The sequence below is a fragment of the Triturus cristatus genome, chromosome 4_1 (genome assembly GCF_964204655.1).
Source record: "Triturus cristatus chromosome 4_1, aTriCri1.1, whole genome shotgun sequence".
Taxonomy (NCBI): Eukaryota; Metazoa; Chordata; class Amphibia; order Caudata; family Salamandridae; genus Triturus; species Triturus cristatus.
In genome coordinates, this window is record NC_140585.1 from 346,586,286 (window position 1) to 346,606,698 (window position 20,413).

Here is a 20,413-nt window from a genome sequence, read left to right on the forward strand (position 1 = left end):
CTTGTCCTGCCCCAGATGTCCAGCTAACGGAACGTCATGAGCCAACCCCAGTAGGAAGGCTCTGAAGCGCTGGGGTACCACCAGCACACGGGCTGACCCAGGCTCAGCAGCCTTAGGCTCGCTATACAGGAGGTTGTTCTCCCAGTAGACCCAATGTGATCCTGACTGATCACCTGTCATTTGGGCTGAGGCCTGCTGCCTCATACCCACAACACAAGAGAAGGGCACACTTTCTGCTCAGCACAAAATTCCTCCCTGGAGGGACCACCATCCTGCTGCCAATGGGTCAGCTCGGGCAGGTCTCCCAGTTCGGCCACTTGTTCTCCTGTCGGTTCCAGGGCATCCCCCTCAGGGTCTGCTCCCTCCTGGACCGCGGGAACGATGGGGGACGGTTTCCCGCGCCCCCTGCCTCTTCTCTTCACGGTTGGGACCTGGGCCATACTTTCAGGCTCCAGGGCCCCATCAACACCCTTACTAACTGACATGGACCGGGTGGTCGCACACACCCACTCAGGCAGACCCAACATTTCCAGATGCGATTTTCTCTCCACCTTAGCCCAAGGGGAGTCCTCCAAATCATTGCCCAGGAGACAATCAACAGGCATGGCGGGCCTCACAGCAACCTGAAGAGTACCTGAGACCCCCCCCCCCCACTCAAAAGGAACTTGAGCTACCTCACACTTACTCTGTGAGTTGTCAGCAGCTACAACGGGGTAGAATGCATGAGGGACCACCTGCTCTCTGGACACCAAGTGACACTTGACAGCTGTCACACTTGCTCCGGTGTCTCTGAGAGCTTCCACCCTATGGCCATTAATGGTCACCCACTGCCTATATTTCTTAGTGTTACTAGGCAGAGGGGTTGGAGGGACCATTTCCACGTCTCCTAAAGAGACCAGGGACATTTCTGCGGGACCCCACTCACCGGGGGCACCCATCTCATTCCCTCCCAGGGCTACATTCGTCACCTGACGAGGGGGTGCACGTGGTGGTGCATTGGAATCCTTCATGGGACACTGGGGATCATAATAACGGTGTCCCACCTGCTTACAAGCGTAGCAGGTCATGGGGCCCCTTGGAACAGGTTTACCTGTCGGGGCCTCTGGCTTCTTTACAGGGGGAGGCTGGGAACCCTTCCCTTGGTTCCCTTGGGGATTACTTTGGGGCCCTTTCTGGAACTCCCTCTGTTTACCCCTGTCCCCCCCACTCTTCTGCTGGGGACCCTGCCCACCTTTGGCTGAGTCTCCCACTGGACCCTTGTGGACCCTGGTACTGACCCAGCGGTCCGCCTCCTCAGCAAGTTTTCTAGGGTTAGATATCTTGCTATCAACAAGGTGCTGGTGTAGCTCTGGAAAACAGTTATTAGACAAGTGCTCCCAAGCAAACAAATCATAAAGAGCATCATAACTATCAACCTTGCTACCCTTTATCCAACCATCCATGGCTCTGCAAAAAAAAGACACATATTCAACCCACGTAGTACCAGGCAACTTCTTACATTCTCTAAAGCTTTGTCTGTACTTTTCTGGAGTTAAGCCATATCTCAGCATTAAAGCATTTTTCATATGAGTATAAGACGCCCTTTCCTCTTCAGGCATGCTCAACAAGGTATCTCTCCCTTCATTTGTAAAGCGGCTCCACATCCCCGTTCCCCAATCTTTCTCAGGGACCCGGTGGGCCAACAATGCTAACTCATACGCTTTAAACCATTGGCTAATATCTTCATTCTTACTGTAATCTTTGATCACATCTTTGGGAAAATAAAACCTACTTTCTGCAGGCACAGATGGAGTGCTGCCACCAGAGGGATTCAACTCTAAACTCTTAGTTTTAAGCTCCATCTCCCTCAACATCTTCTCACGTTCAAACGCTAATTTTTCTCTTTCAAAATCTAATCTTTTGCTCTCCATTTCAGCTTCTCTTTTGCTTCTTGCATTCTCTAATTCCAACTGCCCTCCTAATTTAAGTTTTGCCATCTCTAACTTGTACTTCCTCTCCTTCTCCCTGTCTTCCAACTCTTCAGGAGAAAGGCTCTTAGAGGACACACTGCTGCCGGGAGATGCCACGTGCCCATCCATGGGCTCTTCCACTTCCTCTTCCTCTTCCGGTACCACCCCCGGATCAGAGGGATTTCTGGCCTCTACGCAGGCCTTCAGTTCTTTCATGAAGTCGTCTCTCAATCTGAGACCTGTGGTAGGAACTTTAAACTGCTTGCAAAATCGCTCTAGATCCTGCTTCCTGTACTTATTGATCAATTTCTTATCAAATTCCCCCACAACAATCTCAGCAGGTATAGCAGCTCCGGCATCCTCCATGGTCAAAACTGGCAGTGTTTAAAAAATAAGCTCCAGGAAAGCGGAGAACAAAAATAGAAGATCCTACCAAAACAGATTGTGGCTGCGTTATGGTCTGCTTTCACTATGTAGCGTACACTAATCACTGCACATGAGTCATAAATGCAAAGTTAAATCCTCACCGCTGACCACCAATGTTAGAACCGGCGGTCTCTAGTTGGCAGAGGTATACACTTCTGACAAATAGGGACCAACCAACTCTAGTCAGGGAAAGGGGATTACACACTCAGATAACCCCTGCTCACCCCCTTGGTAGCTTGGCACCGCAGTCAGGCCTATCTCAGAGGCAGTGTGTTAAGCATTTATGACCACATACAGTAATAAAGTGAATACACTACAAATGGACACGACAAAGAAGTTATTATAAAAATAAGTATCTTTATATAAGGCTTAGCACAAGACCAAATAACGACAAAAATATACCACAGTCTTAATAAATACTCTTTGGAAGGAAAAATAATAGTTTAAGTAAAGCTTCTTCTTCGGAAATAGTTCTTTAGCAACAAAAGTAAGTATTCTTCTGAAACACAGTTCTTTGGCAACGATGTAACCCCCACAGGAGTCACACGACGTCGAGTCTACGATATTCCCAAGGTTCGGCGTCGACCGCGAGAAGCCCTACATCGAGCCTGGAGTTGCAACAGACCCCACAAACACAGTACCTTTGGAAAATGAAGAAAACGATGATCCACGGCGTCGAGATGTCGGCGTCGAGGTCGGCGTCGATTGTGCCTCGGGTTCGGGTCGATCCGCAGCGGCGTCGAGGGCCGGAGCAGCGCTCACGGCGTCGAGATCGGTGTCAATCGTACCTCGGAGTCGGGTCAATCCGCAGCGGCGTCGAGGGATGTCGGGCCGGAGCAGCGCTCACGGCGTCGAGAAGGGCGTCGAGTCGATGCGATCAGCAGCGGCGTCAAGACGGGGGTCGCTTGGAGCTGGAGCCGAACTCGCTACTCACTGGCGTCGATACCGGCGTCAAGACGGGGTCACTCGGAGCTGGAGCCGATACTCACTACTCCTGGCGTCGCTACTGGTGTCGATCGGGCCCGGCGGCCGGCGTCGAAGGCTCGGAACACTGGAGCCGTTACTCACGATGTCGAGCTGGATTCGGCGGCGTCGGCGGCGTCGAGACTGCAGATTTTCCCTTGTGTACTGGAAACAACACTTTCCAGCAACCAGCAATTCAGTAGAGGGTGAAGTCCTTTGGCCCTGTGACTTCAACAGGAGGCTGGCACTCTTCCAGCCCTTGGAGATTTTCTAGCAAGCTTTAGAGAGTACACACCAAGTTCCTCTCTCCTTGTTCCTTGGCAAAAATAAAGAAGCAGCTTCAGGTTCCCCACAGCAAACAGCACACTGGCAGAAGGGGGAGGCAAGTCCTTAGATCAGCAAGCTTCTTGTCCTTGGTAGAGGTTTCCTTGTCAGAAGTGATCTCCGTTCTTGGTTCAGGGGTCCTTCTCTTATACCCCTTTTCTCCTTTTTTTTCCTTTGTCCAAGCAGGGAAATTCCCCCCATCTCAAGTTCGTTGTGGGTGTTGCCAGGCAGAGGCACCTGGCCTATTCACTGAGCAGGGCAGAGTCCTCAGCCACCCAGCAGGAGGCGGAGCCAGTATTGTCACTGGCAGGAGCAGGGCTATCAGTCGCCCAGCAGGAGGTGGAGCCAGTATTGTGTCAGGCAGGGCAGGCTACTCTTCCCTCACTCTATGTGTAAATGCCTCATTCACCCCACACTGACTCATTCAGACCTCTGGAGCCACCCAGCCCCTGACACACACACCAAACTAGCAGAGACGGGTGGATAGTTGGACAAGAAAATAGCCACTTTCTAAAAGGGCTATTTTCAAACACAGAATTTAAAAACCATCCATCCTAAAGGGTGTGTTATTAAATTCTGAGTTCAGGGATACTAAACTCGATCTGCTACCATGCTCCCTGAGTCAGATAGATTATAATGGAGTTAATAATCAGTCTGCCCAGTCTGGCCTATTGGTGGCAGGTAGCCCTTCAATGGTGAAAAACGAAAATGGCTGTAATTCACTATTAGGTCATGCCACACACATCAGGGCATGACCTACCTTTTACCAACAATGCACCCTGCCCTAGGGCCTACCATAGAGGTGTCTGAAATGTGGCAAAGTGAAGGTTTACAGACTGGCAAGTAGGTTTCCTTGCCAAGTCGACATGGCAGTCAGGGACTGCACGCAGGCGCTGCGGTGGCAGGCCTGAGACACATTTCACAAGCTGCTTCTGTGGGTGGCACAACCAGTGCTGCAAGCCCACCAGCAGCAGTTAACTTACATGCCCTTGGCACACGCAGTGCACTAGACTAGGGTCTGAACAGTAAGTCAACCAAGCCAATCATGGTAACACCAATCAATGTAGCAATTTAACATAGGGAGCACTTGCACTGTGGCACTGATCAGCAGTGGCACAGTGCCCAAAGCAATAATCCAGCAAAAACCTCGTAAACAGAGGAGGCAAACAGAAAAAAATGGAGGAGAGACTCATGCCAATGATGCCAGGTCTAACAAACACCTTGAGAAAATTAAAACCCTTCCTTCCAGCAAATGATTTCAAACTGGCAGTCCAAGCACTAGTAATCCCTAGACTAGAATATGGTAGTGCACCTCTCTGTGGTCTCCCCAGATCCACAACTGCCCCTCTAAGAGCATCAATCAACTCAGCGGCCAGGCTCATCACAGGTTCCAAAAGATATTGCCACTTTATCCCCGACTTCAAAGCTCTGAACTGGCTACCTTTTGAAGCAAGAATCCAACTAAAAAATGCCTGCATGACCCACAAAGCCCTACATTACAACACCCCGAGGTATCTGGCCCAGAAACTGGTGCTCTGAAGTGGCAACAGATCATCCAGGAGCGCCAGCAACCTTCTTCTGAAGCCACAAAGATTTGCCAAAAAGAATACTCATAACCGCGCCTTCTCTGGAATTGCTCCAAGGATTTGGAATGCACTACCCCAGAAACCAGACTGAACCCCTCTACTGCCTCGTTCAAGAGAGAAGTTAAATCTCTTCTCATGACAAAATTCACATGATCACTGTATCAAACTCTAAGCACAACTAGCTGTTTTGCAGGGCATCACTTGTGGAAATAAATGGTTCTTTTTGTTCAACTACCTTACTTGTAAAGCGCTCTGATACCTGCAAGGGTCATGTTCGCGCTATATAAAACCTTCAAAATCAATCAATAAATAAATAAATCTTTAGTAGGCCAGAAGTGATGAGACGATTTGAATATCTCACAAGGAATATAAGTTTGAATGATTTATTCCATACTTTGAAACACATAGATTGTTATGAAAATCTAATTAGTTAGATATTCACTACTTTAAATACCTTTTCTTTGAATGCTAACACTTCACCTTCCTAAACTTATCATGGAACTTACCTCACGTCTGCTCCATTACTTCAACCTGTACCATTACTTTGAATGTTTATACACAAACCTTAACCTTACCTGACAGTTCACAGCAGTTCTACACAATAGGGAATATTGGATGGGAGCTGATGGCCCGTCTTCTCTCTTCTTTATGTGCACTGAGATGCTAAATGCCTTCCAGTCACACTAGAAGGCTCCATTTGTATGGCCAACTTCCTGGTTTTAAGTATTTGGCCGGCATTTTGCGTAGCTGTCTGCTTCCTATTCACCCTCTCACCACCACCCTGGATTGGGTATTCCCAATATGAAGCAACATCATTTGCCTCCATTTTAGGCATGCAGAGGCACACGGGCCCTTTCGAGGTCACGCAGACACCCAACAACCTGTATACAAGCCTCAGTGCTGCAGAGCAACACAACCTGGTGTGACAAGCATGTATAATGCAGAAAGTGCATCCCCATTAGGGCTTGCGACTGAAAGATCCAGGAGGGGGCCATTGCAGGTTCTTCCTTTACCGTAAACAAAAACACAACTGTGAGTACCGTACATTGAACTGGACTATTATTTTGTTGTGTATTAATTCATCTCAAAAGCTGCTATCTTAGTTTCTGCTGCACCTCACTCCTGTGCATCTGAAGCCAGTAAATTGATTGTACCGTCAAATATTTGAGTAAGTGGTGCCCTATTGTAACTAAGGCCTGTACCTCGTACTCTCTCTCGTTTCAGTGATTGATGGCATGCACCCCTGCAAAGTGAAGCTTGTTTTCTGTACCCACGAATATTTGATTTATTGGTGACACACATCGGTGTGAACTGATGATTGTGTTCCATACCGCCTGAATATTCAAAGAATGACGACTCATAATCTAGTAAACTGAAGGCTGTACCCTGAACCCTCTGATATGTGAGGGATTGGTGCCTCTATAATTATTGCCTATGCGTTGTCCCTATTTGAGTGGCATTATCATCTAACAATGCAAAGCAGCGTAACATAGACTATCCGCTTCTGTGCTGCTGTTCTGTAGTCAGCTCAGCCTCTTTCCTTTTTTCAGCCAATGGAAAGACCTTTTTTTCCCTTTTCATCAGAATCACAGTGGAATTTACTCCAAAATAGCCAATTTTACAATGACTCTCTTAAGCTAGCTCAGGGTTCTCCAAAGTTGTTACTGGAGCGCCGGATCGACACCAGATTATTAAGATAACTACATTTATCTAAATGGGGATGTGCTAAAAATCGGGCATGGATCCGGCCCTCCAGGACCGACTTTGGAGAACCCTGAGCTAGACTTTTAAACTTAGCATTTTACCGCACTTCATTGTGGAGAACAACATGTCTTTTCCATTTCTTTTGCCTCCTTATCCTAAAACACAAACTAAACTCAAGTTCCACTCGGTGGCTGCTGCTGTCAAGTTGCATGTGTACTCTTGTCTCTCAATAAATGTACCTCCTACCTGTGTTCATGGAAGACTTCCTCATGTTACTCTGGGAAACAACATTTTTATTCTTTCCTTTGAGCTTTTTACCGATCTTGTTTAATACAGATGAGAGTAGGTTTGTCCTCTTGTCTGTATTAGTTGGGGCCAGGAAATGGGGCTACTCCATACTCTATGTATGATGCCAAACATCAGAGGTGTAAAATTCTGCCTTTTTGTGCACGGCGATTCTCGCAAAGAGCTTACCTTTTGTATTAATTTGTTTTTATTTGTTTCAAGGCACTACTCCATTCATCGACTGAACAACAAGGAGAAGCGAGTGAAAAACACTACAAGGCAGCAATTGAGAAGCAATCACAACGATGTGAGGAGTTACTCACTGCTCAGGTAATCCAAATAAACCCGTAGTGTAATAATAGCAATAATAATATTAATGTTAGTGTTAATAATTTTTAGTTGTATTAATGTGATAATTATTGTTGTAGTGTTATTGCAGACTGGTTTGTTTATACTCTTTTGGACAGATTATGACTAAGTCAACTCCGTGTTGTGTGGGCCTTATCAGGTGTGATAAAAGCCATGTCACCGATGCAGTTTAGCAGGTCAGACCTAAAGGAGTGTAATGTGGAGAAAAGTGGCCCCGTAACTATCAGGTCACGGAGATTTTAGTGTTATGTGTTCCCTAATAAAGGAAAATACCCAGAGCAGGTGGTATTTAGCACATCTAATACATTCTGAAACGTGAGGTATGTATAGGGTGTCACTTTGTTTTTATATATATAAGCATTCTACCCTGTGGGCTTAAATGGCACACCTTAGGAATGCCTTTCTATTGTATATCTATTGTATATGTATTGTACTTTTCCTTGTCCTGACTTACAGCAGTGCTTTCTAACGGCAGCCCAGCCGGAGCGCATTGATGAAAGCCATATCTTTTTCTTATATATGTGGAAATTGCGATTCTCCTAATAACAAGACAAGAGAATCTGGATTTTATTAAAGACACGCAGGCTAACATTATGCATATTTCTTTTAATGCTAACTCCAAGCAGCCACTTAGAAGCAATACATCATAACGTGATACAGGTCTAGAATAGAATCTTCCAGATGTACAATAGCCATGCACATAAGATAGTCTGCCTTTTTTAAATGTGAGGTAATAAGTTAAGTCTTCTTCTGTATAACAATTTCTTTCCTTTTTTCGTGCATTCCAAATGAATAGAAATAATGAAGATTGAATGAAGGGGACACAGAGTTAATTCTTTATGAACATCTTCCTTGCGGAAACAGCAGTATAGATGAATCAGTTATGTTGAGTTATCTGAAATAAGAAAGAGTAAAAGTGCTCTGTCGTGATGTAACTGAGAAAGATGAAATATCAAAGTGGGCAAGTTATATGAAATTTTTAACAATACATTGAATAAAGGTTGTATGAAATTTTCAACAATACATTGAATAAAGGTTGTATCATAAACTATGCATCTATTGTTCAGTAATTCATGTATCCACCCACGGGGAGGGTAAGGGTGGGATAATGTTAGCCTCCGTGTCTTTAATGAAATCCAGATTCTCTTGTCATGTTATTAGGAGAATCACAATTTCATTACAAGACCGGAGGCTACCATTATGCATGTTGGTAGTTTAGTAACACTACATCTGACATATGTTTAATAGGTTTACAATAGTGTTTAGCAAAAGTGTTAGAATTTGACCAATCTGCTGCTTTAAGAATTTCATCTAGTGTACCCCCTTTCCAAGGTGATTCACTAGCCATAGCGCCCCTTGTTGAATGTGCCTGGAACCTTTTTTGGTCAGTATCAGCTGATTGGATTGCATATTTAACCCATCTTGCTATAGAAGCTGATGTAATGAGTTTGAAGGGTTTCACAAAAGAGATAAGTAATTGGTTAACACCATTTGCATGATATTCGCTCATCTTTGCATCATATACTTTCATACAATCTACCACACAACGTTTTTTTCATGCGTTAAACTTTGTGTTCAAAATTGTATCTGACATAGTCTTAATTCTTTTAATAATCTCGAAATTGACACTAAAGGCATCATAGACTCTGAGTTACTTCTAGTGCTTTAACGTCTGATACTCTACTGCAGGAGATTAGGCAGAGAAGAAACTCTAGTTTTATGGATAGTCTCTTCTTATCTAGGCATCTGTTCTCAGGTCAGGTAGTGAAAGGGTATAGTAGTGACTTAATATGCCATAGGGTTTCATATTTAGGTTTAGGTGGTCTCCTTAGTTTGATATTTTTCATAATTCTGCATATTATGGCATTTTTCCCTATGGTCTTGCCTTTTATTAGAGCGTGGCCTGCTGTAGCAATTAATTGATCTGTAAGTAAGCCCTCTCTCATATTGTTAAACTAAAAAGTTTGCTACGTGTATGATAGGAGCCTCCACGGAATCCAGGCTCCACTCCAGGCACCAGTGCACCCAAGTTCTCCAGATGATATTGCATCTATAGTGGGTTCCAGGAGCCCATGACTCTTGGAGGAGTGTAGTAGCTTGTCTCAAAAGATATGTGATTTCATTAGATTTCCTGACACTTTCCAGGAAATAAGGTTCAATTTCCTTGTCTGGACTAGGGGATGTTCCCTTCCATCTATGTCTCTTAAAAGGTCTTAAGCAGCTGGAAGTAGAAAGAGTATTTCACAGGCTAATTCCAAGCTCATCGGAAACCACGCCTGGGAGGAGCAGAAAGGGGTTATTAGTAATAAGGAGCATTGGTCTTGTCTCTCATTCCGGACGACTCTCTGGATCATTGCAAATGGGGGAAATGCATATGCTCAAATTCTTTTCCGTGGCTGGAGAAAGGCATTGAATGCTTGAGCACCGGGGTCTGGCATCCAGCTGAAATATTTGTGCAGTTAGAATGTCAGTCTGCTTGCAAAAATATCTACTTCCATTGGGCCCCAGAACTGATTTAAAGTTCTGAAGGCTTTCACATTGAGTTTCCAGTTGCTGTGGTCTAGGAGGAATCTTGAATTCCAGTCAGCAGTGATGTTGCCTTTTCCCGGTAAGTATGCTGCTTTTAGGGCTAGCTTGTGTTCTAGACAGAACATCCATAGTTTTTTGGCTAGATTTGATAGGTTGGAGGATTTTGTACCCCCTAAGCAATTTATGTATGCCACAGCTGATTTGTTGTCCATTTTTAGAACAACCAATCTGCCTTGTAGGGATTGTTTGAAGCTCATTGTGCGCAAAGGCCAGTAGTTAACTCTAGGTAGTTTATGTGGTGTGAGCTCTTTATATAGGACAATAGACCTCCCGTGTTCTGATTCTGTAAGCGCGCTCCCCAGCCATCAAGGCTCTCATCTGACTCTAGAATGAATTCTTGGGAGTTTCCGAAAATTGTTTTGCCGTTCCAGGCATCTAGATTCTGTAACCACCAGTTCAGTTCTGATTTGGCTTCGTGGTCTAGGGTTACTTTGTCTCCGTACCATAGTCCAGCATGGAGGGCTTTTAGTTCCACTCTTTGAAGGGCTAGATAATGTAAAGGTCCTGGAAAGATAGCTTGGATAGAGGACGATAGGAGTCCCAGGAGTCTGGCTAGTTCTCTTTGAGACAAGAGGTCTTGTTTTAATACAAGTCATATGTCTTTGCATATTTTCGTGATTTTCTTCTTGGGTAGCAGCAAAAGTGGTTTTACTGTGTCTACAGTGAATCCAATAAATCCAGAGCTTTTGAGGGGGTCATGATAGATTTTTCTTTGTTTATTACGAAGCCAAGGCTCTCTAAGAGATTTACTGCTGTATTCAGGTCTTGAAGAATCTGAGAGTGGTGCTGGGACATAAGGAGAATGTCGTCGAGATAGACAATTAGTTGTATCCCTCTTTCTCTCAAAGAGGATGCTATAGCTGTCATTACCTTGTGAAACACCAATGAGCAGAAGATAGCCTAAAGGGGAGAGCTTGGAATTGGAATAGACAACAGTTCCATGTGAATTGGAGGTATGTTTGGAACTCTGAGGCCATGGGGTTTGCGAAGTAGGCATCTTTCAAGTCCACCTTCACTAGCCAGTCCTTTTCTAGAAGCATGTCTCTCAGGAGGTATATACCCTCCATTTTGAAGTGTCTGTAGATCAGAGATTTTTTCAATTCTCTCAGGTTTATGACTGGTCTTCAACCCTTGCCTTTTTTCTCTACCAGAAAGAGAGTGCTTACGAATTTCATATGATCCCATGGTACTTATATATTTGCTCCTCTCTCCATCAGGGACATTACCTCTTCCTCTACTATTTTCTGTTGTTCTGTGATCAGTACTAGGTTTCTTGGGGGTGAGGATTGTGTTGGTGTTTTTGAAAAATTTATTTTGAAGCCTTGAATGGTTTCAAAAACCTAGGGGTCTTGTGTAATTGTTTTCCAAGTCTGTAAAACAAAATCTGAGTCAACCTAATCCTCATTGTCTGAAGTAGGGCCTTTGGTAGGCACGGCCGGTAGAGCGGCCTCTTCTGCCGGCCCTGGCAAAAACACTAGGGTAGAATACTTATCACATGCTGTTCTGAGCTTTGTCTAGGGCTGTGAAGGTTGTGACATTTTTGCCTAAGATCTTGATCATGTCCTCTCCAAATAGAAGTCCTTTGGGGTTTGCTGAGGGTTCTTTGTCAGCCATGTCGCTCAGCTTAGGAATGATCTTGGTAAGGACTACTCATTGTCACTTGCAATTATCCCTGCATTCGTGTTCCCTAATCGGATTAGTGTTTTCTGACTCCATCCTCTTAGCTTAGTAAATCTAAGTCTAGCGGTGTACCGTTAATGTGGCTGTCTTCCCCCATTCAATGATTGTAGTCAGCGGTCATAAAAATCAAGCATGCGATCCTGCCAGGCCTTCAGTGACTTTTTCATGCCCTTCCTGGAGTCTCTACCCAGTTTGAATAGGAATCCGATTAGTTCTGGGTCGAGGTTGGGTGTCAGGCATACCTTTTCTTGAACCACTGGTCTGGGACATTCTGCCCTTACAATATTTTGTGTTTCTCTTTTTAGGGGATTTCCTAATTCATCTTTTTATGAATGCGGCTACATGATCTTGGGGCCACCATTCTGAGCTCCTCTGGTGTCTGATATTATGTGGAGAGACTATCTCCTCACCCAGTGGGTTGGTTATAATTTCTTTAGAGGATGAAGGAAGCTCTTCCTCTAATAGGGAACTCTCGAAGTCTAGATCATCCTGGTCTAGGTCAGGGATATATTCACCCAACGGGTTCATGTTTTGGTCCCCTTGTGGTTCAGTTTCAAGATCTTGTGTATCATGACGAGCACTTAGATTTTGTGTGCCACTTTGGACACATTGATAGGTTGTGTCGCTAAGGACACCTGATACCTTTGAGGTGCATAGACCTCCCTTATAGTTTGAGGTGCTTAGACCGTCTTTATATGATGGGGTGCATAGACCTCCCAAATTATTTGAGGTGCTTAGAACTCCCAATGTGCTCATGGGGCTTGTTCTTTCAATGTTGTTCTTTCTCTTTAATCTTTTGCCCCCTTTTTTATTGCATTCCCCGTTTTGGCCTTTCTGGGTTTCAATAGTCCTATCTTCTTCCTCAATTAATGGTTTTTTGGTTGACATGACCTGGTTGAGTGTTTTGCGCATGCAGGAGTGCATCTCTTGTTGAATAATCTTTTTCATTTCTTCATTATTGATGTTAGGGGTAGATACCTCAAGACCATCTGATTCTACATCAGACATGTTAGATTTTATGCTCCTTTATGGGTTGTAGTACTTAGTAATCTATATAGATGGCTTGGAAGATAGGCAATCTGACTTAGTAGTAAGGTTCAGAGGAGCTTATGTAAATTAAGGCTTTGTTACATCAGGTCTTTTACAGTTTTTGCTCCTTTATTGTAAAGTGAGGTTTTCGGTGTAAAAATTGCTTTTGAGTACTTGTGGTCGCAGTTAGCAGCTGATCACAGGAGTGTCCAACTGCCAGACTTCCTGACATCGGATATGCTTGCGAGCGATCAGCTGTTGATTTACTGTGTTGCCCTGGTAGCCCCTCAACTACAGATGGGATAAAGGTTTTCTATTTTTTTATTTTAATTTTAATTATTGATTTTTGTTATGAGTTCCGGACTTGTCTGTATTTTTGGGGTAGTCCGTGATTGGGTGGAAACGCAGTGTGAGGTCCGGGGTGAGGGCAGAGAGGGAGGGGAGCAGGATTTCCGTAAATTGGAAATCAGTTAGGTGTGTGCCGAAATTTAAGAGGAGTTTGAGGTCAAAGAGGCATAAGTCTATTCAGAAAGGTATACAAATTAAGTTGAGAAAACATACATACACATATAGTTGCCCATTCTAGAAGTTACAGATCATACATGAAAGTGAAGTTGAGGAAACATACACACACATGTAGTTGCCCATTCTAGAAGTTACAGATCATACATGAAAGTGAAGTTGAGAAAACATACATACACGTGTAGTTGCTCATTCTAGAAGATATAGGTCATACATGAAAGTGAAGAAAAAATGTACTTATCTGCCTAAACCACATTTAAAAGAGGCAGACTATCCTATGTGCATGGCTATTGTACATCTGGAAGATTCTATTCTAGATCTGTTTCACTTTATGATGTATTGCTTGTAAGTGGCTGCTTGGAGTTAGCATTAAAAGAAATATGCATAATGGTAGCCTCCGGTCTTGTAATGAAATTGTAAATAAACGCTGTATACGACTAATAAAATGTAACTTACTCGCCACTTATGCAATGTATGCACTATCTACCATAGCCTAGGAATGTTATAGAAGCCAAGTTGAGTGAAATCAATTTTACCGTTGCGATTTTAGGACCAGAACACATGCACTGTGGCACTGATTAGCAGTTCCACAGTGCACAGGCTCCTTATACTAGCAAAAATAGCGTTCAGGTAAAGGCAGAATTTCATGGGTGACCATGAAGAAAAAAGTGGATTCCCTCCACTGGCTACAGGATTAATAAGGATTTTTTCTCTTAGGATGGCATCCTAGTATGTCACAAGAGCGAAAAGCAAGTTGTCAATGATACACATGGAAGCTAAAGAGCACATATTTTTTATGTTGTGTATAATTCGTCCAGCCCCCTATTAAACTATCCAGTAGGGCGAGCATTACAAGAAGTGGGGCGATATGGTAATAAACAGCTTGGGCATGATTTACAAAAAGAGAGAATTTAAGGCAAAATCAATAAAAATAATAGTCAGATGTATTTTGTTAAGGAAATGTCTCATGTCATAAGAAAATACCCACTACCCCAGAGTACTGCCAAACTTACAGACTCACAAACGTACCCCCAACTCATCTCTCAGTGTGGACGCCTCTAGCTAATTTCAAGTGCAGATCAAGGAATTTAGCCTTTTGACCAATTCTAAGGGACTTAGGGTAGTATGTTCAAAGGACTTTAGAGTAGATCTTGTAGAAGCTGAGATCCCATATGGCAGAGGGGCAGACAGTTGACATATCTGTCAGGTGTACATCTTCAGTGCTGCACCAGAGGCGCCTAGATGTTTATCTTAGATGATATTTATCTCAGCCACAGTCTGTATAGTAAATACTTATCAGAATGTGAAAGGATTGCAAGAACAGATTAGCTTTTGAGTGTTCAAATGTGTCTCCTGCATCATTTTGATATAAATATAAATGTTCAGAGAGTTGCAGTTTTGTCTGAATTGGACCGTGTGTTCTCCTGCATAGCTAAATAGTAGCCGGAAAAAGATTGGAGACCCAGTTGGTAGTAACCGGATGAGGAGCCATAAAAGGAACATCGTGGAACATTTTTTTAAGCCTTTCTTTAAACTGAACATTTGAAACCATTGTTAGTCACTTAATCTGTAACATGTCGAAATGTCTGGAAAGTTATGAAATTGTTAAGCTCAATTAGGTGTCTGAAGTAGTGTGTTCCATATTATTGTCAAGCAAGGGAAGATTTATATTTGATTATAGATGGCAGAAAACATAACATATTAGAAACTCATTACAAATACGTGACCTACAAAAATTGGGATACGTCTTTTTAGACTCAAAATTGTCACTAAAGTTTGCAATTTCACCCGTTTAAAGAAACTGTGGATGGTTAAACTTGATTAAGTGGTCAAGTCTATCATAATCTGCTGGGAAATTGAACATAAGAAATCTAAATGTTTTTGCAATGTCTGAAATCATAGCCTTCGCTATCCTTCCCCTGAAGACCTGCCCACTAGTGCCATTTCAGACCTCGAAGGGTAGATCACCAGCGAGATACTAAATTGTTGACAAATCCGACTTTGTTTTTCTGCCTTTCTTAGAAAAGGGGTGATAATTGTGTGTAATGTTTGAAGAATAATGGTTGAGTCGCTCAAAAACTGTAAAGAATTGAGGGCAACATTGACACTTTAGCATAGGTCGTTCGCCTAAGAAGAGCTATTTGAAGATTATGCCGTTTTTTAAAGAAGTGGTGCTTTTTTTCAACAGTGGGTGAAAATGAGTGAACCGGAATTGATCACAACAGGAGGCAGCTTTCCCTCCCCTTATTCAATTCGTTGACTGCCATATTCAAACTAATAACTTGTGTTTTATGTATATCAAGCTCAAACCAATAGCTTGCTCAAAAGTCTTCAGATAACTTTACTTCACTCACATATTGGTAACTAAATAGGAAGCGAAGATGGCTGTATTGTTACCTTAAATCAGTACTTTAGTAAAAAATTAGGTAATGTTTGGCAAGGCATTTCTTTGATTTCCATGATCAGAGGCTTGACATGGAATGCACACAGCACCAGAGAACGGCGTTTTGTGTGTAGAATGTTTGTGAGACATTCTGAATAATACAAATGCCGTCATTTGGGTGATAAGATGTATAATTTGGGGTCTGTGTGTGTGTTTTTAATCGAATATAGTAGTATTGGCTTGCAACCAACTAGCATGATCACCGCTGAAGTTTAAATTACTGAAAATTAAATGGTGCGAACAAATGCCATATGAATTAAAAAGTCGGAACTTTACGTATTAAAACATTTTTTCCCATTCTGTGTCTATGGGAAAATGTGTTGATACACAAGAGCCTAGATTTGATGGTATTGAAGCCTTCCTTAAATCCTTTATTCCATTTACTCTAAAGAAATTAATTGTAAGGAAAGCTACAATTTAAATTCCTATCTGATTAGCTTGTGCTGCTTCTATTTTATTTTGTTTGGGAGGGGTGTGGTAATGGAAAGCTGTGATTGTCTATTCAGATTAAAAATCAATAATGAAAACAAATATATATATATGTATCCAGTGTAAGTAGACTACAACTACGAGATCTCAGATCTACTGTCGATTCACCTTGCGCTTGATAGATTTTATATTTACTACATACCAATTGTTCTCCTAAATTATCTTACAAATATCCTTGAATTGATAATTTAGTCATTATTTTACTTTCTTGTTAACATTGTACAATGTTTCCTAAGAGGCATCTATGGGGCAGCCAGCATCAACACTGCAACTGAACAACTAGCTAAGGAAATCTTTTGTCATCTGTGTAAATAGTACTGTGGAAAGACAGAGGGCTCTTTGCAAATATCGCAGAAGAAGAACATTCATTTTTAGAATTACAGAAATATTTAGAGGCTGCCAAGTAGCTTTGATTGTCTTTTGTGTTCTCTCTGTGCCATATTGCAGCGTATCGTGCATTTCTTCTGCATTCCAAATGACATGAAAAGCTAAAACTCCACCAACCCAGGACAGACTCATACATGTAGAAATGTTTTTTACACCATGGGTTAAGAGAGACAAAAGACAAATGAAGCTACCAGTTGTTAACACGCAGACTTTTACAGTGCTGTACATTCAATGTACATAATACAACACATAGACCGTTACAACTCATGGTATTACAATGCTGTACTGTTAACTTTCATATATATATATATATATATATATATCACTTTTTCCGCAAGTTTTTCAGATTAGCCTCGCCGTACACATATATATATATATATATATATATATCTACTGGCGGTCGCCAGTAGATAGTTATAGTTACAACCTAGTTTCCATAGGAAATCTCAAAATTCTATTTTGAATAACTTTGGCGCCGGTTGACGAATCCTCGCGAAATTTTCAAAACTAATGGGGCGCTCCGTTCAGCTCCTACCCTGAAAGTCTCAGGGTGATTCGTCAAGCGGGGGCCGCGAAAAAAGGGGGGTCCCAAAAGGCGTTTTCCCCATGCATTTTTCCATAGGACCTTTAGACACAGCCACAGCCAGAACGGCTGAACAGAATTACTTGAAATTTGGCAAAGAGGTAGTCCTCAGGTCAGGCATGTGCCTTTTGCATATATGGTGTAAATCCGTTCAGTAGTTCCTGAGAAAATCAAAAGTACAATCATATACATATCTGGGCGGAGCCTAACCACACATCTCATTGTGAGATCTGATTGGCTGTCAGTACTTCATCCAAGAAGTGTTGGCAGCCATCTTGGGACCAATATACATGATAGCACCTCATTAAAAATTATTGCAGTTAATAGAAGGTTTTAAGACTTTAGTTACATTATAAATCATTTGTTGATGGTACCATACTCATTTTAGGAATTGTAGTATGTTCTAAGGTGATTTTACCATGTGAAAAAGCCTTCTGCTGGGATATCATGAATCATGTTTGAGAGAAAACTATTTTCACATGCTTTTCCCACAGAGGTTTGGAAGGTGATCTATAAGCTAAACTGAGAGCATATTTTCTGCAAATTCACATTATCTATCTCAGTCATGTGAGAATGAAGTCTGACATTCTCAGTAAAACATGTACATCCAACAAGGGCAGAGACTGTCAGTTGATTCCTTTGTGTTCTACTGCAGCTTCCCAGAGTGTTCCAAAGAACAACTAGAGCGCTAACAGTCTTACTTATGACAAAGGTATGGCACACCTGAAGCCATCTTGATTGGAATAAAGTGGTAACATTTAAAACATTTAATTTAAAAAGGAACAAAATGAGAGGGTTCATTTTGCCATAGAATGTATGATTAGTGCTGCAGAAAGAAAAATTAGGGCACATTTTGAGTGACTTCTCAAATCCTCTTCTATTTAATTAAAGAATTCTGACATGCAGACTGAAACATGCACTTTCAATACCAGCAGCAGACTTCCCTGGTGAGCAGTAGCTTTACTACAGTGATCTAATGAGCAACTAGAGTGCTAACATTCTGAATTTATGGCAAATGTGTGACACATCTGAATGCCTTCTTCATTGAATCAAAGTAAAAAACTGACAGTATGCCTACAGAGAAGACTGCAGTAAATGAGGAAATTAGGAAACTTCATAACAAGTCTCCCAAGATGGCCACCAGAGACAAAAGAGCCCAAATGTAGCACAAATATCACCGAGATGTAGCCCAAGTATAGCCCAATGACAGAAATCCCAGAGTGTTTTAAAGGACAACTAGAGCGCAAACAGTCTTACTTATGACAAAGGTATGGCACACCTGCAGCCATCTTGATTGGAATAAAGTGGTAACATTTAAAACATGTAACATTTAAAACATTTAATTTGCAAAGGAACAAAATGAGGGAGTTCATTTTGCCATAGAAATTATGACTAGTGCTGCAGAAAGAAAACTTAGGGCACATTTTGACTTCTCAAATCCTCTTCTATTTCATTAAAAAGTTCTGACATGCAGACTGAAACATGCACTTTGAATACCAGCAGCAGACTTCCCTGGTGAGCAGTAGCTTTACTACAGTGATCTAATGAGGAACTAGAGTGCTACCATTCAGAATTTATGGCAAATGTGTCACATCTGAATGCCTTCTTGATGGAACCAAAGTAAACAAGCATTGAAAATGCAATAGGTCTCGCCCTCGTTTAAGTTAAAGCAATTCTGTTTGTAATTAGGTGGCTTTTTAGCTTTGCTTTTATTAGTGTTTTTCAAAATTTCATGTAAATAACATGCATATCTGTATATGTATGCATGCATTTATATTTGTATTTATATAGATATGCAGATTATATATATGTTTATATATGTATGTATATACATATATATACACATACATATATATAAATGCATATATGTGCATATGTGTGCGTGTAGAGAGAGGTAGAGAGAGGTAGAGAGGTAGAGATGTAGAGGTAGAGACGTAGAGGTAGAGACGTAGAGGTAGAGAGGTAGAGAGGTAGAGGTAGAGAGGTAGAGAGTAGTAGAGAGAGAGGTAGAGAAAGGTAGAGAGGTAGAGAGTAGAGGATGAGTAATAGAGAGTAGAGAGAGAGTAGTAGAGAGAGTAGTAGAGAGAGTAGCAGAGAGTGAGTAGGAGAGAGTAGTAGTGAGTAGTAGAGAGTGAGTAGTAGAGAGTAGTAGCGAGTGAGAAGTAGAGAGTAGTAGAGAGTAGTAGAGAGTGAGTAGTAGAGAGAGTAGTAGAGAGTGAGTAGTAGAGGGAGTAGTAGAGAGTGAGTAGTAGAGAGTAGTAGAGAGTGAGTAGTGGAGACTGAGTAGCAGAGAGAGAGTAGTAGAGAATGAGTAGTAGAGAATAAGTAGTAGAGTGAGTAGTAGAGAGTAGTAGAGAGTGAGTAGTAGAGAGTAGTAGAGAGTGAGTAGTAGAGAGAGAGTAGTAGAGAGTAGTAGAGAGTAGTACAGAGTGAGTAGTAGAGAGTAGTGGAGAAGTAGTAGAGTGAGTAGTAGAGTGAGTAGTAGAGAGCAAGTAGTAGAGAGTGTGTAGTAGAGAGTGAGTAGAGTGAGTAGTAGAGAGTGAGTAGTAGAGAGTAGTAGAAAGTGAGTAGCAGAGAGAGTAGTAGAGAGTAGTAGAGAGTAGTAGAGTGAGTAGTAGAGAGTGAGTAGTAGAGAGACATTCAGTAGTAGACATTCAGCTTCGGCATACCTGCGTGCAGCGCGCTGTTATTCTGCTGCTCTTACATATTTTAAATCCCTGTTCTTGTCGCCTTAGTTATTTTATGTTTGAATCTTTCCCCTGTTTTTAAACACGGCTGGCCCGCTTACCTGCACGCTGTCATCTCACCCGCACAGTAATTTGGAACTCACCGCATTTCGCGGGTCCCTCGCCACTGTCTTGTTGGCGGCCATATTGAGTGAGGGGTGAGCCACACTGCGGTCTAGTCCTCATTCAGGAGGCTCGACCAGCATAAATGGCAGCCACGCCTTCGCGCAGCGTCATCGCGCAGCGGGATCGCCGGACTTCCGCCGGAGTTACGCCTGAGTTCAGCCCGTCTGCGCCCGTCCGCGCTGAGGACGTGCTGCAGGGCGGGCTGGACTCGGCTGACTCTTCCTTACAACTCC

General features: G+C 42.6%; 1 protein-coding gene across 1 annotated transcript in view; it reads left to right on the forward strand.

Moving 5' to 3' along the window:
• Positions 1-20,413, forward strand: part of CCDC91 (coiled-coil domain containing 91) — a 1,604,885-nt gene that overhangs the window by 1,051,746 nt on the left and 532,726 nt on the right. Inside the window, exon 8 of the mRNA XM_085652331.1 lies at positions 7,460-7,567. Coding sequence (XP_085508457.1) covers positions 7,460-7,567 — 108 coding nt within the window. The remainder of the gene's footprint in view (positions 1-7,459; positions 7,568-20,413) is intronic.